General features: G+C 34.5%; 1 protein-coding gene and 1 long non-coding RNA gene across 3 annotated transcripts; one reads left to right on the top strand and one right to left on the bottom strand.

The window, feature by feature from the left end:
- The first annotated feature begins 2,284 nt into the window (after nucleotides 1-2,284).
- On the top strand, nucleotides 2,285-3,626 carry LOC123718924. Its single transcript, XR_006755074.1, has 3 exons — nucleotides 2,285-2,387; nucleotides 2,931-3,143; nucleotides 3,575-3,626. It is a non-coding gene; the product is annotated as an uncharacterized LOC123718924 (long non-coding RNA).
- A 2,048-nt stretch (nucleotides 3,627-5,674) lies between these two features.
- On the bottom strand, nucleotides 5,675-25,643 carry LOC123718842 (PC4 and SFRS1-interacting protein). Of its 2 annotated transcripts, none has more exons than XM_045675759.1 (16): nucleotides 25,571-25,643; nucleotides 25,307-25,452; nucleotides 20,647-20,702; nucleotides 19,590-19,749; nucleotides 18,872-18,949; nucleotides 18,392-18,466; nucleotides 16,992-17,134; nucleotides 15,751-15,883; nucleotides 13,335-13,371; nucleotides 9,442-9,606; nucleotides 9,230-9,331; nucleotides 9,027-9,161; nucleotides 7,847-8,155; nucleotides 6,735-6,827; nucleotides 6,256-6,653; nucleotides 5,675-6,181 (listed from the first exon to the last, which is right to left on the bottom strand). In XM_045675759.1, exons 2-16 carry the CDS (start codon nucleotides 25,391-25,393, stop codon nucleotides 6,122-6,124), a joined length of 2,031 nt encoding a protein of 676 aa, XP_045531715.1. In that variant the 5' UTR covers nucleotides 25,394-25,452; nucleotides 25,571-25,643; the 3' UTR covers nucleotides 5,675-6,121. The 2 variants fall into 2 exon arrangements, with proteins under 2 accessions (XP_045531715.1, XP_045531716.1); XM_045675760.1 differs by having other exon boundaries at nucleotides 25,591-25,609.
- Between the last annotated feature and the right edge of the window lie 350 nt (nucleotides 25,644-25,993).

Below are 25,993 nucleotides of genomic sequence, written 5' to 3'. Positions count from 1 at the left end.
TTTTTGGTTCATCATTTTGTTAAGGTCTAAGTTTGACAGCCATAAGTCAATATAAGCAGAATGCTTGTGTTGTAGAGTTTCCTTTTGATAACCATACTAATTTCCTATGCGTCTTTCTATTTCTTTTGTTGTTAGATCTTTTATTGACATATTTTGGCCTAGATATATGTATTCCTATACATAAACAATTGTAGCTTCCTTGCTTATAGGTTCTCTTTTACCATTTGTCATGACTTTCATTTTATGTGTATTTATTTCTAACCCTGCTTTTCTGCATTCAATCTCCAGCTCGTTTATAATTTTTTCAATACCATCTTCCGTTTCTGAGAACAGCAGGATATCATCTGCAAATCTTAAATGTGACAGATTTTCTCCATTTCTTTTCAGAACGCTTTGTTCCCAGTTTAATTCACGGAAAATCTCAGAACTGCAGTGAATAGTTTAGGTGACACTGGATCACCCTGGTGGACACCTTTTTCTAGCTTTATCTTTACCTTCACTCTCTAGTTTTATCTTTGCTTTACTCTATCTATAGATGTTTCTTAGTATTCTAATGTACTTATTTTGAACCCCTTGGTTTTTAAGTGCTCGCCATATCTCCTTGTGTTCCAGAGAATCAAAAGCCTTACTTTCTTAAAAATTTGCTTAACTACATAGATGTGACCTAGGGTTGAATAACCACTCCTGAATCCTGCCTGCTCCTTTGGTTGGTTTTCATCTAGTATCTTGGTTAAACGGCTAAGTAACACTTTAGCAAAAACTTGTTGTTGGGTCTATAGTTGTTTATGTCATCCTTGCTCCCCTTCTTATGCAGTAATACTATTGTTGATGTTGTCCAATGGTCTGGAGTAGACTGTCCTCAAAACATCATTGAATATGTATGTAAGTATGGGAGCTATGATGTCATTGTTATTTATTCGAAATTCATTTGTAATGAGGTCTGGACCAGGAACTTTGTCCTTTTTCTATGAGGCTATTGCTTTTACTACTTCACTTAATATTACTTCATTTAACATTATGTCTGGAACCATGTCATCTCTTGGTAGATCTTTTGTCTGAAGAGTATGTTGGCTTGTATATAAATTTTTGAAGAAAATCGTTGCTAACCTGTTAATATCATGAAATTTTTGCCATTCCTTTTTATTACCTATTCACAAATCTTCATACATCTTTACGGCAAAACTAATAATAGACGAGATTTTTTTTCTAATAGATTATTGAAATAAAATAAATTGATCATAAATAATTGATTAATTCCAAAAGACTGGATGATATTTTTAATTACTAACAATTACTCATTAGCATTAATTATGCTGATTAATTATTCTGTTATATAATTGTCGTATTTGTAAAATATGCAAGGCGAAAAGCCTTTCCTCGTCCACCTCCCGCCTTTATAAAAATAATAACTTTCCCGCCTTTAATCAAAATTATATTATGAATTAACAGTAAAGAGTGAACACATTTAACTTGATTAGAAAACATCATATAAAGTTAATTAGAATAGTTGTGGATTACAAAAAAGGATATTGACGCATATTTATGACATAGAAGGTATCTTACGTATTTATATTAAGCAAAACTTAAATTCTAATTTACTTATGTTGAATGTTTAATATCTTAAAAACTAATTATTGAATACCAGGATATCATAAAACTTTCATTCATCATTTCATGTCATCCTGGACATCAATGAAGACACATCAAAGGATCTTATAAAACAGGGAGCAGGAGGCTCATTTGATATCGCCCATGGACATTCAATGCCGAGGGCTCACGAGTCCGTTGCCGGCCTTTTAAAATTGGTACGAATATTTTTTTTTTTTCAGAAATGGAGATGATCGACAAGATTAACCAAGATGACTTTACATGTAATTATTCATTTATTAATGAATATATTAAATTTCTTAATAATATCCCTTATATTTTAATTTCTAATGATACAATAGACTTATCACAACATTCAGAAACCCAAGAAATTGTTAATAATATAATAGATCTCGAAGCAGATTATAAATTAGATAACAACAAAAATATTAAATTAAATTTACCTAAAAATGAGAATGCAGAAAGTAATACTCAAGAAATTGTTAATAATTTATTCGATCTCGAAGTAGATTATAAATTAGAAAACAACAAAAATATTGAATTGAATTTAGCAACAAATTCAATTTTAAATACAGAAATTGAGGGTACTTCAAAAGAAACAAAAAATATTGGATATAAGAGAGAGGTATTAGAGAATTTTGAAACATCTCTTGACGACGTGCCATTGAGTGAATTGTCGGCCATTTGGAAAAATGAGGAAACATATTCTGAGGGAAGTTTTAATTTTGAATTTATCACTGAAGAGGAAGCTAAAATGAAGGGATTGTATTATTTAAATGGTAAATATAATAATTGTTTTATTAAATATTATCTTCTTGAAAATTGCCTCTTATTGCGTTTTGCATTAAAATAACTGAATCAAATAAATATCGATTAATAACCCTAGAGGTTTGTTCTATGTCGGTTTGAAAGATAATTTCAAATATGTATTAAAAATACAATCAATATATGTACACCTAAAAATCACCGAGGATATCGCTCGGATTCAGTCAGATAGAGATGCTAGCTTTTGGCTTTCCCAAAAATTAAGATCTCCAGAGGGTTTAGTCAAGATGCTTTAAGACAGTCTTAGTTCGTCTCGACAAATTTTCATACCAATTTAGGTTTCGACTTTCTACATACACTACTGTTAAGGCATCTTGACAAAACCCTCAGGTGTTTTTAAGTGAGTACAGTTATTTAGGATAAAAAAAACTTTAGAGGTTTTTAACCGGTGTTTAGTATCCCTAAAGTTGGTTGAGACATTCTGTAGGAATTGACATCATTGGTCGAGATATATAACAGATACCATAACGTTAAATAAAAAAACCTATAAATTTTAGATCCAATAACCATTATGGAAGGATATTTTCCACCCCCAAAAAAAGTTAAAAAGCACCAAATTCCAACTGGCAATGATTATTTGGAGTTATTCCAACATTACCCATCACGCTTAATGGACACGAATAAATCCACTTGGTCTAGTGTGAGAGTGGATCGATATGGTTTCGGATGCGATCTCGATATGTCAGTATCAAATGACGTTTCTCTTGAAAGTGAGTGATGTCAAATCTATACGAATGTAAAAAAGGTTTTGTGTGACATCTCTCATCTATAGACAACCTATGTCTATAGTTGAGTATCTAAAATGGCGTTGCTTTATTCAACATGTACATAAGACCTCAGAGACATATCGATTTTATTTCATATGGAAAACTTTTCTTATTAAAATAATCACTATTCATAAATCTTTATATTATTGGCTCATAATATAAGATTATAAAGACCACCTCTATGACTCTCTTTTCATCGCTGTATAAACACAATTTGATAGAAAGAGAGGAAAGTAATCTCCGTGGTTTGCCGGAAAAGGTCCAAATGTACTACAGTATCTGTGGTGACTTCCGAACGGCACCTACAAACAAAGCAATCATCATCATTAAAACTGTCAAAAATTAAGTACCGAATTTAATAAACCATTTTTCAGTAAGGGGGGAAGCAGCTGATAGTTACAAGAAAATAATTAATTTATACCCTCAAGAAAATTTGAAGTGTCCAAAAAAGAATATTTTAAATTTATTTGATTAAATGTTATTTATTTATGTGTTTTTAATTCCCCTTGAAATGATATAAAAGAATATCTCTAAATAAAATCTATATTTAAAAGGTAAAATACCTTTTCAAATACTACCTCTATGTAAGAATATTTTAAAATCATTTTGTGACATTTATTACCTTACAAAAATTGTTATTAATAGCGGGTATTAACCAAAATCACTCGCAGATTTGATTTTATCTAATTTTAAAATCGGTTTAGTATTTACAGATCACGCTTAAAACCTAAAAAAATATTCTTAATATATTATATTATAATAAATGTACGAATAGATAATTACAACAAAGTTAAGAAGTTTGGTCCCTAGGCAAGACGTCAACTTATTTATTTATTTACCGAATTTCATACATTATCCTTCGGGACTATACCAATATGATAATGTGGAGAGAAGTTTGCTTACGCCAGGTATGGGACTACTCTTGCCAAGTAGTTCATCTGGCACTCGTTATAGTAAACCGCATATTAATATTTTATCTAATTGTATTGCATATATACCTACCGTACAAAATAAGTGAGTGACCCGACCGATTTCGTTGGTGACTAAAACGGGCAGAGACGCGCGGGTGAAATGAATAAATTTTGCTAGCTTAAAGCGCGCTTTTAAGTAACCCGCCAATACGCGCGACAAGATGGCGTAACATTAGTCCTGTCAGTGCAAAAGTCAAAAAAAATATTTGAATTATATCCTTGGATTTTTTTGGAAGGTTAGGAAGGAAAGGCCCCGCAATATTTGTGAGTCTGGAGAAGATATTGGTGACCTCGACCATATTTTCTTGTTCCCAATATGACCGCACTTCCTTTCTGTATTCCATACAATTACTATATGTTCCGTTTCCGGCTAAAATCTCCTGTCTTTTGTTTTTATATTATGGCAATAATTTTGACTTTATGCCAGTTTCAAGTAAAAGGTTGGGAAACTACACGCGAGAAAAAAAAAACAAAGGGATAAGCTAGTTAAAAACAAAATATGTACATAAACATATTACATCTTAATATTATTATTGATTATGAAAGAAGATAATACACATGCCATAATATTTAAAAAAAGGGAAGGCGCCTATCGCTAGGGGCAACACCCTGCTTGCGTGCTTCATATATTTTCTGAGAGCGAATTCGCAAAAACCACGTTAAATATACTATATTACGGCAATTAAGTTAGGTACACAATCGCATTATTTAGTTTTAAATAAATTATTAAAAAAACTACGTCATCGTCGATTTGATTAATCGGACCGTTTTTTGTCACGTGACGAACTAGACTATTAACACGTCTTTTTACAGATTATTCTCGTCACTTTAGTCTATACTCTCAAGTCTCAAACAGCCTATTCCCCAATTATCCGTTCTATCACGCTCATAATACGATGAGCCCTATTTAGAGATATTCTTTTATATCATAGCCCTAGTTATTTAATCCATAACGCCAATACACATACAAATTACTTTCAATTATACTTAGTGTCAAATAGCCTATTTAAAAGGTCTGATTGAGGCAAACTTTAAAATGCTTTGGGAGCGAAGCAATAGATTTTTAATGGTTTAGTTTATTAGGAATTTAAATTTGTACTACCCAAGTATACCCTAAACACCAAGGTTAAAATTTAGTGTTTTTCTTTACTTCTAGTTTATATATATGAGATAAATTGCAGTACACGCTTGAAGGGCCCCAATGGGTTGTTGTTATATGATATTGAAGAGTTAAAAATAATACATATAACACTAAATTTTCAAGTCTATTTGACATTCGAGGAGTTTGCTACCAAAACATAACCAGTGGCACAAGCTTTTTAGGTCTGGGCCTATTTGTTGCATGATTTGACAATATAATAGGCAAATATGTAATCAGCCTCCTGCCCTGTACACACGCCTTCACTGAGGTCTAAGGCAACAAAATCATGGTGTGATTACTGTACTATCGATACAGGTCAAACTCACCTTTCTTCAGCCGGCGAACAAAAGACATAATTTTAATATCTTTATTAATATAACTTCACCAATTACATGATTTATGTACTATGGTACTTAATGCTCTAATGTACAGGAAAGTCACTTAAATGTGAATTGTAAAACATAATAATATTATATGTTATTCCCTTCGGAGTCATTTATATTTAATTTAATTAAAAAGGATATTCTTAATATGAATATTTTTGAAATCCAAGTGAAACCCACATAAGACACTTAACACTAGTGTCATTATAATGGAATATTTAAAATTAGTTTATAAACCAATCCGTTAGAATAACGATCCGTAAATGGAACGCTTTATTATATTACAATACTATAATATTACTTTATATACTTAATTAGACTCAAAGTCGTTCATTATAGTCTTCATATGCTCAATTAAATGTAAACTTAAGTAATCGTTAACATTATTGATCGACTCTGAGTGATAGTGAAATAATTATTCAAGATTCAAGCTTTTGATTTTCTTTTCCCAGGAGATTTCGGAGGTGGTTGATCAGTCTTCTTGCTCTGAAAAACAAAGAATATTAAAGAATGTATTTTGATTATTAAAAGAATACCTCATAAATTATAAAGAAACTTACCTCTCTCGTTCTCTTAGCTTTGGGCTCCTCTTCCTTTTCTTCTAAACTCGATTTCGAATCTGTGCTCAATTTTCTCTTTTCCACTTTCTCTTCTTTATCCTTCTCTGCCGTGTCTGCTGTCTCCTTATCTAAGTCTATAATTTCTTCATTGGCCTCCGTTTTTGTGCCAATCGAAGTGTCTTCTTTCTCCGTGCTTTCTACGTCTTTGTTCTCTTCTTCCTCGTCTTTTGCGTTCTCATCCTCCGCTTTTGTCTCTTCCTTCTCGCTCTCCTCTTCTTTCTCAGCTTCATTTTCATCCTCCTCGGCTTTCTTCTCCTCTGGCGTCTTCTGCTCTTGCTTCTTCGCATTCTTCTTCATCGGCGTCTTAGTCAGTGTGTTCGCAATCTTCTTGGCTTTTCCTGAAAAAAAAAAGAATGATTTATATTAAATGTAAACTTTTGTCTCAATTTCGATTTATGGTAAAAAAGAAATCTTCTCACCGGTCTGCTTCGCCTGACCGTCTACTGAGCTGGTGATGTCATTCGCCGATTGAACGGCTGACTTCATAGTGTGAGATGTCGGCTGTGACATTTCTGAAATAATTGAATTAAAATAATCTTTAATTTAAAAACAAACAAATTAGTTTTTGAGCTTAACGAGGCTTTGTTTATATTTTCATTCCCAATTACACTTTAGTTAATTATCTCTTCTCATATTGCGGTTGTAGCGCCACCTACATTAAAACGCGCTAACGAAGTATTTCCCGTAAAGGATATAAACAACTTCTCAATAAGGCACTCAATTCAACTCAACTCTCTTTTACTCCCTACTCCTCTCACTCCAATAGGCTACTGCCTTGCCATTCAGGCGATTGAACACTCCTCGATGGCCCAAGCCAGGACCAGTCTCGCGGGACCATGCACCCAACAGTGGATAAAAGGACAGAGTGGAGCTCTCAGCAATGATGCTGTCGAGGAGAGGCTCCGAAATGATGGCGACTGGTCGCTCCTTCCCTTGACCTTCTCGCAAGTGTTAAGTGGACTCGCCAGAGATCCAAAGAACTCCAACATTACGAAAACAAAATGGCTTTGCCAGCAATCCCGCTGGTGACGAAGCTACTTCTAAGCCACAACAGAATTAATCTCAAAATAGCGATAGGGACAATAACGGCCTTAATAAACATCTCTTTGACCTAGGCACGACGGACAGTCTCATGTGCAGAGGCTGTTTCAGCTCAGAGTAATCAGTCACCCACGTAGTCCAGATGCTGTGGCTTCCCAACGTATAGAAATCCTCGGAGCAGTGAGGCGCCAGTTCGCCAGCCTGCGAACTGCCCTGGAGCATTATTTGCTTCTGGAATTAGCAAGGCTGGCTTAGTTATCCAGGACTACGCACAACGGACCAAACGGACGTCTAAGCGCGGAAAATGATTCGTCCAACCCTTACCATAACCAGTTGTGAAATAATTATCAGAGCTGAGCTGTCAAGGACCTTCAGGAAAACGGCGAAATACCATAAACAAGAACTTTAGGCTCTCAGACGTGGAGGAGTATCACACCTTCCTCCACAGGTCATATGAATAAATGATATTTGGATTACACAGAATACATACCTATGGGTTCGTGGACCATCTCCATGACGGCCTCTTGGGACATTTTGCCGGTGATCTGTTTGAAGAGCGCCGCTCTTTCGGTGAAGTACTCGAAGAAGGAGAGACCTTCGGGGGTCGAGAAGAGTCTCTTCATGTTATTGTAGATGACGTCCGCCTGCTTCCGTATTCGATGCGCGTGTTTGCTGAAGCGGAAGGCCTCCGCCTCGCTAAGGCCCCACGAGGCCGTGTTGCCCACGTACGCGCGCATGCGTTTCACGGTCTCCAGGCACGCGGGGTGCTTGAGCAGCATGAGGGGCTTGGTTTCCAGTTCTGGAATTGAATTGAGGGTTGAAGAGTCTTGTAATAATGATAATTAATATGAGTTAAAGGAGCAGTGTTGGTCTAGTAGCTTCATCCTTGAGATTCCAACCCCAGCTGTGCATAGATACAAAAATCTGAGGCCCAGACCTAAAGCGGACTCTTATACTAGAATAATAAGTCCCGAGTACATACCTCGTTACAATATTCATACCAGGAAGAAATGCACACAATATTATCAGCCGTAAGGATTTGAAGAAATTCTATTAGTTTGGGAATACCGAGAGGTTAGACGATAGTCCTGAAAAACTCACTATGAAATTATAAATATTGGACGTAACAATTATCAAATAAAATTAACAAAAAGTATAGATCAAAATAAAAATGCGTCTAACCTAACACGAGTACACCTCAACAATGACTAAACTAACAAATGCGACGTTCGGCCGAGAAAAAAATATTTATAACTACCCTCATTAAAAATTATGAATTTCGAACACTGATTATTTTTATCGGATGTTCTAATATTTATGATAATACATAAATTAATATTAATGATCACAGAGCACTGTCTAATTATTATTTTTTTGTTATTTTAATAAACAGGCAAATAACGTTATATTGTAAAATAATACACATAATTTTTCTTAAAATTTATGTAATTCATATTTTTTTATAAATTACATTTAAAAACAATGTCATCATTGCTAAAATATATGTTTGTTTATTAAAGATTTAAGTGGGCGCCTGGACAAGTGAGAGCTGTTGCTTTTAATTTGTTTTTATTTACTAATTATTATTATTATTACTATGTAGGTTAGTAATAATTTAAATACTGTATATTTGTCTGTTTAAAACAAATATTTATTATTTTTTGACTCACCTATCAACTCGTCCAACAACTTCAGACACATTTCAGTGTCCGCCTTCTCTAAACAAAGGCAAGTTTTGATTTTCGCGTCCAATTCCATCATTTTCACTTCCGTCTTCAGGAATTGCAGTCGTGATTTCTTTTCATCTGTAATAAATTTATGGGGAAATAAGAAAAGTCGAATTTATTATTACCACCGCCATCTTTATACTCACCAAGCTCCCTTTCCTTGTCCAAGAGCTCCTTCTCTTCATCGTTCAAATGTAACTCCATAATAAGCTGTGCAGCCACAGATTGGGCCGTTATCTGACCACGCTCTGCAATTTATTTATTTAAAAATTATGTGTTTGAATAAAAATAAAATCGAATTAAACCAAGTAATTAAAAAAGAAAGCCTTACTGCCCTATCTATAATATAATCTCTTACCTAATTGCAATTTCAGCGTGATGGCATTCACCGCCTGTTGCTTGTCCCATTTCAGCTTAGAACTCTCATTTTTGAAGTTGGTTGGCCTTGCATGGAACAGCTTGATACCAACATACTGTCCCGAAGGCACATATGCAATCAGTATGTTCTCCTTATTGGTCCCGTCTGAAATTACACATCTCACTTTATAAAGGGCAATCCAATCTACACTTCCCACATACCTGACCTGATCTTTTATGACACTTTTTAAAGAATAAGGAACTAACTGAGCAGGAGTCTCATCGGATGTTAAGTGATACCACCCGTGGAAAATGCCAGAAGGCTTGCAAGTGCCTTTAAAGAATTGGTACGCTCTTGAAGGACCCTAAGCAGAATTGGTTCGAAAATACTTCAGTAGGCAGCTGGTTTCACATAGTGGTGGTGTCCACTGCCTTAAATAACGCTCAGTTGTGGAACGGACGTCCGATGATGACAACTCAGCTGCAGGTATTAATTCGAATAACTCATTTGTATACTCTCTATTGTAAATACGATAGTAGGTGTTGCTGGGAAGGTGACTGGTCGACGAAGACTCGAATCGCTCTTCGTTGAATACTGACAAGTGGAAGGAGCTGGTAGTGGGAGGCTCCCAGAAGTGAGGACAGTGCATCACATAAAGGATCAAGTGTTTTGCGGTTTGGGCCACTATTCTCTAGTACCACCTGGATATGGTCCAGAGGCCTACCTAACCTTACCATCATCTTTCTACACGAAACCACCTAAGCATTCCCTTTCGTGACCTGGTCTCGTTCTCTTTTAACTGGAGACCGGCTGAAGCGATTTTTATGATTCTTGTGAAAACGACTTCAAACTTATATTTAAACAAAAATATAGATAACTTTAGACAAACTTTACAGTTCCGATCTCAACGCCATAGACAAGAATAACTTTAAAGAGCTTCATAGACATTTTTTAGCTACAATTTATCACATAACTCATTGTTTGGTCACCAAGCTGTCATAATATTGATCCTGAAATGTTTTTATGGTTATTTTAAGAGAACAGGCAAACGGTTCCTGATCTAAAGTGAACTAAACTAGAGTGGACACAGGACACTCTAAATATCAGAGCTGGCGAGTGCGTTGCCGGTCTTTTAAGTCATTTCGAGTACTCAATACGTAAGTACTTATGAAAAAAAATAGTGCCAACAACCAAACAACGTTGGGTCGGAGGCCTTTATGAGGATTATGCTCTTTTTTAAAGTTAGGATAGGATATCCAGGAAAAGAAGTAAATACCTCTGCTAGAAGCAGATTCCTATTGCGTTCTACATCCGATTCCGACCGTATCGTATTATGACCGTGTCGTGCATGGACAGTTCGAGAATATTTCAGGGTATTTTTTGATTCAGTAATCCGTATAAAACATGGCTTTATAAGGTGTTATGGACTTTTCTGTAAATATTGATTCAATTATCGAATAGTATTAATTTTTATATGTCAGTCACAGACTACGGCTACGAAAACTCAATGAAAAGTTTGACGTTTGGTACGTCACAAGGACTGGTGCTACGCCATATTGTCTAGAGAATTCTTAAATACAAATTTATAGTCGGTAATAAATCTGAAGTTGTTATTATAAATTATATATTTTAACAAATTAAGCTCTATATTTCATTTCTATTCAATTTAAACAATGTATTCTCATCCGGATACAATTTTAATATTATCTCAACGTTCTCTGTATCATCAGAAACTTCGTCATCGACGTGTTTGGAGTAGTATCTCTCGTAACCTATATCACCTTCTTTTATAGACATAGGTACAAATTGTATATTGTCATTATGCGTCAAAACACTGTCGAATTGTGTCACATCAAATGGACGGTAAACGTTGCGTTCCATGTTCAAATCCTCGAAACTCTTCACGTCCATATCTTTATAAGTCTTTAGCGAAGTGACAGACGCCACTGACGTTTGCGACAAATTGTCATAATGCGTCGAATCACTGCCACTGTCGTATTGGGTATTAAAAAGGCGGTAAAAATCGACAACGCCGCGTTCCATTTGCAAATCCTCATAACTCTTCGCATCTCTATATTCCTTAAGCGAAGCGTCAGACGCCACTGACGTTTGCGACGCGGCAATTGCAGCACTTGACGGCTGGACGTCCTCATCATTGAGGATATTTAATGTTTTCAATATAATACCATCAAATGTAAAGTTATTATTACTTTCGTTAACATTCTCGGAGGGAATAATAAAATCATTATATTCCGTATTAATATCATAAAATACACATTTCTCCACATTAGATATTTGAACAATATTATTTGGGGCTGTTTTAACGGGAGGCACAAATTTCTTGCTTTTTCCTTTCTTTTGTTTATTTTGAGAATTTTTTGTTAACTCTTTAGATTTGTTTAAAATTGTCGAACTATTTTTCGATATATTTGGGGCTGAAATTGTTATTTAGTTAAATATTTACTTACAATATCAATTTTGTTTAAATAGAAAGAAAACTAAAAATATTTTTTAATATTTTGTGGAAAGTGAAAGATAAAATTATTTAGACGAATCGAACCTATGTTATTACTGTTAAGCAAGCATGATAATAAGTAAATGTAGAAGAAAAACATATTCAATGTACGAAACAAAAGTTTTTATAAGCTAATTATTGTAATAAAATAACATTATAAAAATTACCTCCATTAAACATATTTGACTCAATTTCTAGATTCTCAAATAATTCCAAGCCAATATTATCCATTTCGTGGCAAATGTATAATTAATTTTCCAGTAATCCAATTTAAATTAAAGAGAAATCTTTTATTTCACGAAAGGGCGGGTTTACTGAAAAAAATATTCGATTTCGCGCCTAAAATTTAAAATTCGATTGTCATTTATCAATTATTCTTCGATAGTCATTTTCGCCTCGGGACCGGGCTGAGGTATTTCGCCTATATCGTCTAGTCTATTGACCATGTAATTTTTTTAAGTAACACAGATTCAAATTTTGAAGATAACATAAAAAGTATTGTTTGCATAATGCAATCCGTACTTCTAGAAATAAAAAAAAGGAAACCAATAAAAAAATAATTTTTGCTCTAGTAATTTAGTACAGATTACCGATTAAATAGTGTGTTGATTATTCTTTAAAATAAAATTATATTTCGTTGAATAATAAATATTTTGATGTTAATGTTGCTTTTTCTGTGTTGGTCACATAAATAGAAATAATAACCGGATTGTACAGCATATAGATCTACCGAGAAAGAAAATGATAACAAATGAATATAAATGTAACTTTGAACTTTGATGTTAAAATTATAAAAGTATAAAATTATTCTTGTCTATGAATTATACGAATTTTTGTGTGTACTTATGTACACGCATTAGAAGTAATACTTCTTAGGCGTAACAAGAGAACAATAGAAAAAAGATATTTAATACATAGCAAGTTTTATTATAACGCATTATTATTATTTCTACATAATAAAAGAAATGGACATTTTTATTTCAAATTTTTGACAATGCTAATTTCACGGTGTGTTTTTTTGTGACGTATGCGCGCGCATCGTAAAAATGTACTTTCATCATCTTTCACTAACGCACCAAAAGAAGTATAAGTTTAAATCTAGACAATAGATGGCCTTATATTTAAAACCGAATAGCTGTCAAATGCGACCACAGCTGATACAACGTTGATTATTAGAAAATATATTATAACATAACACTTTCACATAATCACACAACACAGGCGAATTAGGTATTACTTAGTTAAATGTACTTAATAATAGATTTTTTCCTTTCGTAAATGAACCTTTTTGTATATTATGTATTCCATCTTTGGCTAAAAAAAAATTGTTATATATAATTTATGTTAGCTGTATTAAAAAAATAGTTTAAAAACTTACCAGTATTAAAGGGTTCTTTTAGTTCTTCAAGCTCTGACTGAAAAGAGAAAATGATTTTCTTTACTCTCTACAAAAATTAATTAGACCGAGCATATGATAAATCCCTTCTATGTTAGAGAAGAGATAAAACAAAAATATCTAAAAAGCTATTAAAAACCTTTTAGTTCTGAATCTCTTATCTGTTTTGTGAGGCAAGTAGGTGATCAGCCTGATTGGGTATAATGCCCGTATAACGATGTTTTCCTAGTGTTGGACATAGAAAAATCTGAGGCACAACTATGCCTTTAGGACAACGCTTCTTACAGCTCAACTTCAATAGAATGACGTGGAGTGTAATTAAGTAAGCTACCCGGGACTGACCAGGATGGTTTTCTATGCTGGATACCTTCTGTCCTACTTGGGGACAAAGGACTTTAAATCAAGTCATGACTCATTGTTCTAAGTATATGTATGCTTGCCCATAAATTTATCAGAAAGTCATAGTCAAGTCGTTGGTCTATTATCAACGTTCGACTCTTTTCTGAGGTAGAGCTTTCGCTCGTAAAACATCGCGAGGAAACCGGCTTGCCTTAGACCCAACACGAGTGTGACACAGGAGGCTGATCATCTACTTGTGTATGAGATTGACAAATCATAAAACAGATACAGAAATCTGAGACACAGACTGGAAAAGGTTGTGGCGCCAGTTATTTTTCATATTTAGGTGATCTGTTCGAACTCAGAGATCAGACCAATATTCACGAATTTCGCTTCAGCAGTGTTAGAGATACTGTCACATTCGAAGCCTTTTGTTCATTAGCCGGCCTAGTGGTCGGAGACCAGTAAGCCGGCCTAGGTAACGACAGCGTGGAGGAGTAACTGCTGCAGTTGAAAGCCAGCGGAAGATAGCAAAAGACAACACTTGGAAGTTACTTATTTCAGAGGCCAAGACACCTATTGGATCACAATCAGCGAAGTTATTTAGACTATTTCTATAATTAATTTAGAATTGCTTAATTTAAACGAAAAACGAATTCTGATAATTAATTATCTCCTATCTCAAACCCAATCCGCTGTTTTGCTATTTTTTTTTTAATTTCTTGTAACATTTATGTTTACCAAAATTGTCATATATTTTGGAAAAAAAAATGCTTGTAACACGTACGGTATACCTGTTGTATGCTGTACTTTAATACAGCAAGTAATCAGGCAGATAGTAAACGGCGGTGACTCAAATGCTGTATTTGACGTCGTCACAGGTGATGACAGCTGGATATATTGATACGAACCAGAAACCAAAAGACAATCAGCTCAGTGGATGTTTCCTTTCGAGTATCAGCAAACTAAGGTAAAGAAAGAAGATGATTGCCTCATTCTTTGGTTGGAAAGGTTATTTCGCGATAGTTGTGCTAGAAGACAGCAGGACATTTACTGCAGACTGGTATGTCAATCGCTGTTTGCCTGTTGTCTTGGAAAACTCGACAGCAGCGCCCACGAAGCAGGATCTTCTTTCACCACGACAATGCTTTAGCGCACTCCGCAAAACGGACTGTTGAATATTTGACTATGGCAGGTGTCGATATAATGAGTCATCCGCCATACAGTCCTGACCTTGCCTGCTTTTTTTTATTCCCAAAGACTTAAGATAAAATTCGAGGTAATCGCTTTACGAGCCCTGAAGATGCGGTGAAAGCGTACAAAAATGCCATAGAAGTGGCACCCAAGGAAGAATGGGCCCACTGCTTTATTCAGTGGTTCCATAGAATGCGACGATGTGTAGAGAGGAACGGAAATTACTTCGAAAAACAATAAAAGTATTGGCAACTTTCTCAAGCCATTTTTCATTTTCTAAACATTTTCAGTGTTACCTAGGTATGTAACATGGTTGAGATTGCAATATATCAAAGCTTTGCTGTTTATTAAAGCTGACAAACATGTTTGGATAAAGGACGAAAGTGATCTGATTAAAAAATTATTCATTTTCTAAACATTTTCAGTGTTACCTAGGTATGTAACATGGTTGAGATTGCAATATATCAAAGCTTTGCTGTTTATTAAAGCTGACAAACATGTTTGGATAAAGGACGAAAGTGATCTGAATAAAAAATTATTCATTTTCTAAACATTTTCAGTGTTACCTAGGTATGTAACATGGTTGAGATTGCAATATATCAAAGCTTTGCTGTTTATTAAAGCTGACAAACATGTTTGGATAAAGGACGAAAGTGATCTGAATAAAAAATTATTCATTTTCTAAACATTTTCAGTGTTACCTAGGTATGTAACATGGTTGAGATTGCAATATATCAAAGCTTTGCTGTTTATTAAAGCTGACAAACATGTTTGGATAAAGGACGAAAGTGATCTGAATAAAAAATTATTCATTTTCTAAACATTTTCAGTGTTACCTAGGTAATAATTAATAAATTAAATATACCTGTGAGGTAACATTAAAGTTTTTCAACACCTCGTTCTTCGCCTCCTTTTCCAGAGCCGGTGAAGGCGCGCGCTTCTTCTTCACAACTGGGGATTGCAACGCCGTGTTCTCCTCTGTGTGTTCGTCTATGTATCTGAATTTAAAAAAAAATGCCATTTTTGTATTATTATATACAAATATACGATATACCAAAGCTGAGGAGGCCTTCTCCCGGAGTGGGGCCGCATAGATAAAACTATTTATTTATTTATATACGAGATGAAAAATTCTAAAAAAAAAACAAAACACGTTAGATGCGTCACAGCGTATGCTTATGAATGTCAAAAACGTTAACAAAATTCGCGAAGGAGCAAGACCACACCATCACTTCGCACCAGGCCTTGTTCCGAGAAGAACAACTCGGCAAGTTGTGTAACCGCAACGTCATTAAATACACCACACACATATAGTACATAGCATTATATATTGAACGTTTGCCGTGCACACTAGCCACGCCTTACAGCACCAAAGCTCTTGCTTAGACTAGGTTATTAATACAACAAAAAAAAGGAAAAGACAAGCATGTTATGGTTGGATTGAATTACGACATTTTACAGTAATCAACAGTTTTTAAATAATACATATGCTATATATATTCAATCCGTTCAAAAAGTGTTTTTCTTAGTAATCAATAATATAAAATTACTAAAAAAAAATTCTAGGCTAAACCACCTGCACAGCGTTCACTTATCTAACCTGTATGTCACAATCGCAAATACGAGTCTAAACTTCAAATTCGCATTTCGGCAGCGACTTTTAATCTATGGATTCGTCTCTAGCAGTAAAATGATTAATGCCTTCCGAAAAATCCAATATACGCCACACACACAAATGTGTGCGGCACATACAGAAAACTAATACATATATAATAAAACATTTTAATAAATAGCTTCTTGTTTAATATAAAAATAATATTTATGGTTAGAGTTAGGTTTTTAGGTAGATTTAGGTTAGGTTCATTTTCTCTTATAGAACGGGCAAACGGGCAGGTGGCTCATATTAAGTGATACCCATGGACAATGTCAGAAGGCTCGCAAATGTCGGTGCCGGGGGGTTCGAGAGTGCGTTGCCGGCCTATTAATAATTGATGAGCTCTGTGAAGGTCCCAAAATCGAATTGGTTCGCAAATAGCTACTACCCAATGACACTCTAAATGCCAGAGGGCTCGCGAGTGCGTCGCCGGCCTTTTAAATATTGATTACCTCTTAGGCCTGATCTTCCTTCCGCTTCTACTAACAACCTCCTCGTCCTTCTTCTCTTCTTCCTCGTTCTTCTTCGCTTTCGGTGTTTTTACTTCCTTCTTCGGCGTTTCCTTTGCTGATTTTATCGACTTTTTACCTTTCACCTAGAAACAATTAAATAACATTACCATACGATTTTTTAAATATTATATATATATATAAATATGTTATAAAATTTCACAAGTACAAATATAATTCTTAAATTTAAAAAAATGGAGTTGAAGCCGCTCTAAATATAAAATAAAAACATATTTTTTTAATCACCCTTTATATTAAACATCTCCGGTATCTCATAATATTAATCACGTATATCCATTTCAACATAATATATGTATGATCTACTGAACCGAAGTTAAAATCTAGAAATCCACGTTACTCAGTCATAACCCGAAACATAAAAAGACCCAGGCCACGTCACCAACAAGGAAAAAACATAACGTTGAAGTTTCACCCCATCGTTGTCGAAGTCCCCAGGGCCCAGGTGCCCATGGGACTACGTAAGGGAGGATGCCATGGCGACATAGCCAGAGCCCTGCGTCACCAATGCACTCCTGTCTCGATAGTCAGAACTGCACTGTTATATAGCGTCGCAATCAGATGAAACGAAAAAAGAAAATAAAAAAGCCGAAACGGTGTTTTTACTCAAACTCTATGAAGATTTGAGAGAATATCCTGAAAAATCTTCAATTATCTGATGATATCACTGACATCGTTCGATGAACAGTTGAGTTTATGTCGGCAACTGGTTGGCGACTGAGTGATAAGCATACAAACACGTGCAAACAACTGGCGAAGTTGCTAGGTATCCAGCATCGACAATCGCCGCATGCGCCAGTCGGTCGCCATGTGAATTAACCGGTATACATCTCAATAAGAACTAATTGGCGTCGCCATGGCATCTCTGTGAGGCCTGGCCCTAACTCCTAAACACCATATGTGTGTATGATGAAAAAAATCTGTTTTTTAATAAATAAATAAAATTATTTCTACAGAAATGTAGAGCTAGACAATGCCTACAAGTGTCAACATATGTTTAAATTTATAAGTTTTAAATAAAAAATAATAAGTTCAAAATGGTACATTCAGATTGATTAATTATATAACCACACAATTAGCCATATAGTATGCAAACACAAAACAGTCATTTATAAATGTTGTCAAAAGTTTTGGACCAAATACTCTCCCTATATACAATCCAATCATCATCCCCTTGAAAGCTTTACACGGCAATGATTAACTACTGGGAAGATGATTTAAAAGTTTGATATGGCGTAAGAATATCATCGATTTTAACCAATATCTAGAACGATTCATTAGGAAGGTTTAACTGTATAATATAACTATAAAATTAATATTATTACCTTAATTTCGTCAATAACTAATCCAACGTCCGATTCGTCAGCTAAAGTGTCATTCTGTGTCATATTAAGCGTCGACTGAAAATAAATTGAGAATTATTTATAATAATTCGTCTCAACGCCAATTTGGTCCGTTGTGCGTCCATAGGCTAGCCACATCCTTCCAGAAGATGAGCAGAACAAAGTGGTGCCCTACCATGCGACTTTTGATTCGATTCTACGTCTATCAATTGCTCATACGACGGAAATCTAAATTAGACCCAATCAGGCAAAGGCTGATCACCTTCTTGCCTCATGAAACGGAAAAGAGGCCCAGACTGAAAACGTTGTACAGTGGAATCTCTATAACTCAATCCTCGAAATAAGTAGGAAAAATGCCAGCTCCGCTGAACCCGTAAACTATTTAGACCTCCCCTTCCCAGGTGAAGTCGGTTTTAACGTGCTTTTTTATAACATTAATTAAATTACAGAGTTTTTTCTAACCTCATCCGCCACCGTGTCATCAGCCGTTGTGTCAAGGGCCGAGTCATCTTCATGCGTTTCATTGTTTGTTGGTTCAGCCTGTAAAGCGAAAAAAAAAATTGCTGATTATATATTAAAAATTTCGCAACAGCTTTCAATTAAGCGCTCACTTTCTCCCTAACAAAACAAACAATTGTGAGGAATTGCACGATTAATCAAAACCTAATACAGATAATTCGTGTTACGAAGGGTGTGTCAGAGAGAGAAGTCTTTGTAAAATGTGTTGCGAAGGGAGTATCAGACAAAGAAAAGTCTTTGTAAATGGTGTTACGAAGGGCGTGCCAGTGAGAAAAGTCTTTGTAAAACGTGTTACGAAGGGAGTATCAGACAAAGAAAAGTCTTTGTAAATGGTGTTACGAAGGTCGTGTCAGAGAGAAAAGTCTTTGTAAAACGTGTTGCGAAGGGAGTTTCAGACAAAGAATAGTCTTTGTAAATAGTGTTACGAAGGGCGTGTCAGAGAGAAAAGTCTTTGTAAAACGTGTTGCGAAGGGAGTGTCAGACAAATAAAAGTCTTTGTAAATTTTATTACGAAGGGCGTGTCAGAGAGAAGAGTGTTTGTAAAAGATGTTACGAAGAGAGTGTCAGACAAAGACTATACAAAAGAGACCTCTGGTAATAATTTAACATATTTCAAGATTTTTACTTTTTTTTACAATTATAATCCAAACAAAATACTCACCGCAGATGAACCAACAACCTGCTCCAGCGGAACATTATTAGCGAAGTCATATTCGATCTGTTTAACGCCATCATTAAAATCTCGCCGTTTAACTGTTTTAGTTAAAAATTTATCTTTATTCTCGGCGTAATCGAAAATCATATTTGGTGGTAGATTCGCTCTGAAATTAAAATTATAATATTAATAATTTTAGTAAATTTAAAATATTTTTTCTTTATACAGTAGAAAACTTTAAAATAAGTGAAGCAGCACTGATTTCTGTTTCGTGTCTCGGTGAACAGCCTGTGCCTGACACATTGAGTGTCTTTATCAACGTAGAAAGTTGGTGCACAGGTTGGAATCTAATGGATGAAGTTCAAGATTTATACCACATGTAGATATCTTGGAACATCTTTCACACATCAAAAAGCCAATGGGAAGATATTGTGTCCATAATTTAAATAAGCCTCTATCTAATGTGAAAATAAAATAAATCAGTGACACTACAACCTTTTAGGTCTCGCCCTCAGATTTATGTATGTGTTTCACAATTGTCAATCTAAGAGGCAAGTAGGCAATCAGCCTCCTGTGTCACACGCCGTCGTGTTGGGTCTAAGGCAAGCGTTTTCGTCACGATGTTTTACTTGGTACGAGCGAGTGTTAAATGTTTAAAGTACATTGGTGCACAGCCGGGGTTCTACGACCTCAGGGATGAGAGTCACACGCTGAAGCCACGAAGCCAACACAGCCGTATCCAATGTAACTAATATATTTTTACTAGCCGCGAACTTTGTTTCGCCATTCTATGAGTTACTGAGCCTACCATTTTGCTATGCTAGCCCATACAGCCTGGTTTTTGGGGTTTTTCCACGCACTGCCATTTTTTGTCCTCAGAATTCTAGGAATTAATAAATAATCGAATTGGTCCAGGCGTCTTCGAGTTTTGAGCTCAGCAACAAATTTTGCATATTTAAATTTTATTCATAGACCAGGGAGTGATATCGCCGCCCATGGACAAGGCCAGAGAACTTGACAGTGCGTTGCCGACCTTTTAAATTTATAAAACTTTAACACTTACGTTTCAGCCGTCCCATAAAAATACACAAAGTATTTCTTTCCATTTGGCCGTTGTACCTGAAAGTTTTCAAGTATTAGGAATTTGTTTGTAGCGACATCTACTATACACTGATGACGTCACACCCTGAAACGCGGCATCAAAGCATTTCCGACCGAATATATATCGGCCACTGGCCCCACCATACTCCAACACAAGGTGACACTGTACAAGACCTCTATCTTAGCGCATTGTGCCCCCTCCTATACCTCCACCACTACCTGAAGCTCTCTTCCATAGCCGTCCAGTGGCGTCCACATGCCACTTCTACAAGACTAAACGCCATCCCAACCGGGCTTCTGGAAGGAGTTAGGCTGGCTAAATTAGCCAGGGCTTTTAGGCACAACGAACCAACTACGCGTCTAAATGCGGAAATTCCACCATACTTTTCAGATTAGTCAGACAGCCTAAGCTGAGCTATCAAGGCCCTTCAGACCAACACCGAGACTCCAATATATATGAAAACATTACAGTACATCACCTTAGTTTAATTCATTAGATTTGTAGAAAATTAAGTCAACATAATATTACTTATTAGCCATAAATATTGTATAGGCTAGATTGTAATTCATTTAACTACACTTGCCAGGAAGAGATCGCTTGAGTCAATAAGATTGATGTCTATAATTTAAGTCACCAGATTTATTTGTACTCCTATTACAATAAAGTATTAATAAATAGTATATTTTGCCTAATAGTATAAGTTTGAACTAATTTGTACATAGTAAATTTTAAGTTTCAACTCTTCAAAATATCCAACCCAATCAAGTTTTAAGCTTATGCATAAAACATAAAATTTCTTATACTGTTGAACTATACTAATAGTTTAATTATATATTTGCTTGAAATATATTTTTGATGTGAAACTTCTTTATCGGCGTTGGAAATAAAATTACCGTCACATATTTCCGTTACGCGCCATCTATTTCTTATACCTACCACGGTTGATTAGAAGAGATTCGAAGCTATAACAAAAATCTATAATAACGATAACAATGATAGTAATAATTCTATTACAGTTAATGTTATTCTGTAAAAACTCAATCTAATGGTTGAATGATTATTTATTTAATAAATCAATAGCAAACAACACATATCTTGCAACTAATCAATAAACTGGATCCGAAATAGCAGGACGCAGAATCAATTTGTCAAACTGTGTTGTGCAATATGAACGTAAATTATTTAATACAAACTACAAATTGCTTTATCGATCGCAGGTTGAATCCGATGTTTTATTGAAAGAATTGAAATGGTCTCGCGAGACAACCTTGAAATGAGTCGGATTTCAAGTAAATGCAGCGCTTGGCATCCTAGCAATTGTGAAATTAGGCGCAAGAAACAAAAACGCAAACAAAGGCTTTGTCCGTTTGCAAATGTATTTAGAATGTCGGTTTTCGAAATAACAAAGAAAATACAGCATTTGATGACTCAAAATAACAGAAAATTAGCTCGAGATAGAGCCCATTCTCAAGATCCAAATGCTAGATACGTTACAAATTGGTATGCCTATGATTAAACTTTAAAAGGACTCAAATAAGCCACACATACTTGCTCATTCGATTAGTTGTATTCCTATAAAAAGTATATCCAAAACAAATTACTTACTGTCACGGCCCTTATATAAATTTCCTAAATAATAAGTTAATCATTAAGTTTAGGTAACAAGTATTTTAATACTTTACTTAAGATATATGCTATTGCCCAATTTTATCTCTTATAATTTTTCAGGATATTTTTACATTTAACAATACATCAACCGATAATGCAATATCACCTGATGATACTAAAATGATGGCTTATCACCACCAGCTAAAATGGCAAGAACTGATAATATATCAGATTCCAACTTAGTTTACTCATCAACAGCAAAGAGAGATGAATTTGCAGTATTTGGTATTGCAAATGAACTGCGTTTACTAAAATTTGAGAGATTACAAGACGTAATATTTGACTTTGAAATGTATATGCTAAGTGAATTTAGTCTGAATCCTACCAATGTCTTCACAACAGCCATTTCTCAAGCATCTCAAGCCAGTGCCAAATGAAAAATTATTGTATACTGTACCAGTTACAAACAATAATGAAGCATTACCAACATTTCAAGCACCTCCAACATCAGCAATTAATGCTATTATTCGTAATGGGACCTGTCTGGGACTATTCAACATTCAAAGTTGATGAACAATAGCAATGCCAGCCACTTCCACATTGGGAAGTTGGGGATAAACCTGAAGATTATGATATGAGACATTGAGTTATTGTCTTCTTAAAGAGATATAATCTGAAGTGATTTGTGAACTTGTCCTAAATTTCTAAGATATACAAATAAGTTGTATTTATTTAGAAGAAAAATGTAATTCATGACTTCATAAATTGTGTAAATTAATTCTAAATGTAAATAGTTATTTGTGTATAAGATGCAGTATTATAGAGGTATTATAAACTTATACCCATATTCATAAAAATCAATGTAATTGCACTATATTAACAAAGCTATTATTTTCTCTCAAGAGACAGATGAGCACTTTAGTTAAAACTGTATAATTACACTGATTTAGTTGTTAATATTTGTAGTTTATTATATAAAATTATCTCTTTTTCTAATACTTGGGTGTGATTGTGGTATTTATTTGACAAGATCTGGCACTACAATTGATGGAGTATTTACTCTGTTACAAAATTTTGTGGAATGTAAACAATATATTTCATATTTCAGTTACCATAAGCCATTAATAACAAAAAATATTTAATCGCGATAACAATGATAGTAATTCTATTACAATTAATGAAATGCTGTAAAATAATCTTAGTAGTAATAATATATGGCTAATAGGAAGGCAATCGCCCCTGTCAATACATTACAAATTTATTAACAAGTGATAATGCCTAAGTGGACATGTTGCATTCAGCTTTGGGGCTGTACAGCGAAGAGCATTTTAGAAATAATACAAAGGTTTCAGGACATGGTACATTCAAAATGAAAGTATCCACAAGGATCTTAATTTGGAATCCAACTTCTTGACGCAACAGGAATAGGATGCATAATGTCAACTAAACCTAGTGTAGTGAATATAAGTGCAAGTACAGTATCTTGGACACATGAACATAGTGTCAAAACATTACAGAACAGTAAAACTGTTAATGAATGTTATATTAGTTTAATTCATTAGTATTGTAGAAAATTAAGTCACCATAATATTACTTATTAGCCATAATTATTGTGTAGGCTTAGATTGTAATTCATATCAAAGTTGCAGTCTTTTTTGTGAACTTTATTGTAAGAAAAAAAATAACATGCCTTGTCAGAACATGCCTAGTATGTTATAATATATGCATACCTACCCCTAACATATGGCTATTGCCCCTTCTTTTATATGTGGCAAACCAGCTCTAACTCAAATAATGGGGCATGACCAATGGTATGGCAAGCACTTTTTACAGATTAACCTCCATAATAAAGTAAGATGCCACTGGTTATTTCATATTTTATGATTATGTAGATATCACGCTAATGGCTGGAATATATTGGAACTTGACAGAGGTCATGAAAGATGAAAAGCTACATACAAATGCAAAAACCAAATTATTTAACACCTGCATTCTACCTGTACATAAATTGTGACATATTGGTACCCTAGGGAAGGCAAAAGGATTAAAGGAAGACCTCGATAAGATGGGAAGACAATATCAGACAAGTAGCAGGAGTGATGTAGAACAGAATGTGGGATAAAATTTCTAATCTATATCAAAACATTGTGTATCATGTGTTTGTTATACATAAAAAACATACAATCAAACATACCTTCTCTTTAATAGTTAATCATATGTTTTCTATATATTGGTATATTAAATTTTTTGATATGCCTTGATGTAATGTATATGCTAGTAATACCATGGTATTACTAAGTAAGGCAATAATAATTTTAAAAAGTTATTATGGTTCTGTGAATAAATTTGAATGCAAAGCTACTACCTGCCGGCTTTAAATTATCCTACCAATAATTTTGACGTCTGGAGGCAACACAAGAAACAATGTTGTTGATTACTTTGATATACACAAAGAGAAATAATTTAATTATTATCTGTACCTAATTATGGTAAGTGATACATTCTATAATCAGCGCTTGTCAATCTCACTGTTACTTAGTTAAATATTGATGATTCTTGTAAAACCCTTCCAAAAATGGTATTCTACAGGTTATTTTTTATGGTAAAAACATATCAATTAGTCCATAAATGTCATTAATTGAGTTCACAAGTTTATATCTATGGCCCAACAAGACATCAAGTTGCGGTACATACGTGAAATATCTACATTGTAATGCTGAAGGTTTTATTAAAAATAAGTAACTTCTTACATAATACAAGAAAATAGTGATAAAAACTTATTAGAATAGGTCCAACCACTATCCATATGTTACAATATATATCTTTGAACGAATAGCGTGTAAAATAACTAGCTACGTAGCAAGACAAAGGTAAAAACACGCCATAGCCATCAAGCGATTACTATCAATTATAAGGCTTGGCAAGCGTCAACTTCCCGCCGAAATCAGTATTTTACTAAATTTACCGCTATTTAGACAATACGCAGAGCTTAAAATGTTTAAAAGGCACTTACTCTTGCAGGCCATGCTGGATATCCTTTCACTTTAGCGAAAATAAAGTCTCCCGCTTTATATTCTCTAACTTTTTTCCCCATCTTCATTGCTAATCAAAATTGATATGTATTCACAAATTTTAAACAGCCACAGCGTTACACTCACTCTGTAACCATAAGAAAACACTGTTTAATCATCAAACCTTTAAGTGCTGTATAGAATAACAAGATAAATACTTTAAATAAATCCGGAAATTCAAAAGACGCTAAATATAAGAAAATAACCTAGAATATATAATTCCCACCGCGGTTACAAAGTGGCGGAAAGAAATCCAAAATGCAATGATATAAACATGGCGTCAATGTGACCATCCGCTATCGTTTATGAGATATCGTATGGTTGACAGATAAATCTTTTTAGTTTAACTAAGGAAAAAGGCCATCAAATTTCATTATATGTAACTTATATTCTTTTAGGGTTTAAAAATTCTTGAATAAATAAGTGCTATAAAACATAAAGCTTTGTGTACATACGCCATAGCTTACTACTATTATGTTTTTTGTTACTTGAGACTAACTAGGCTGTAAGAATACCAGCTAAATTTATTTATAAATAGTATTTTTTAAGGACTCCCTTGGTAACATACATATTGTAATTTGGTACGAGTATTGGGTCCAATATTTGCTTTTCATTTACAGAGCTATAAT

This window comes from Pieris brassicae, chromosome Z (genome assembly GCF_905147105.1).
Source record: "Pieris brassicae chromosome Z, ilPieBrab1.1, whole genome shotgun sequence".
NCBI lineage: Eukaryota > Metazoa > Arthropoda > Insecta > Lepidoptera > Pieridae > Pieris > Pieris brassicae.
Note: the sequence above shows the minus strand (reverse complement) of the source record. Positions and strands in the feature narration are given on the sequence as shown.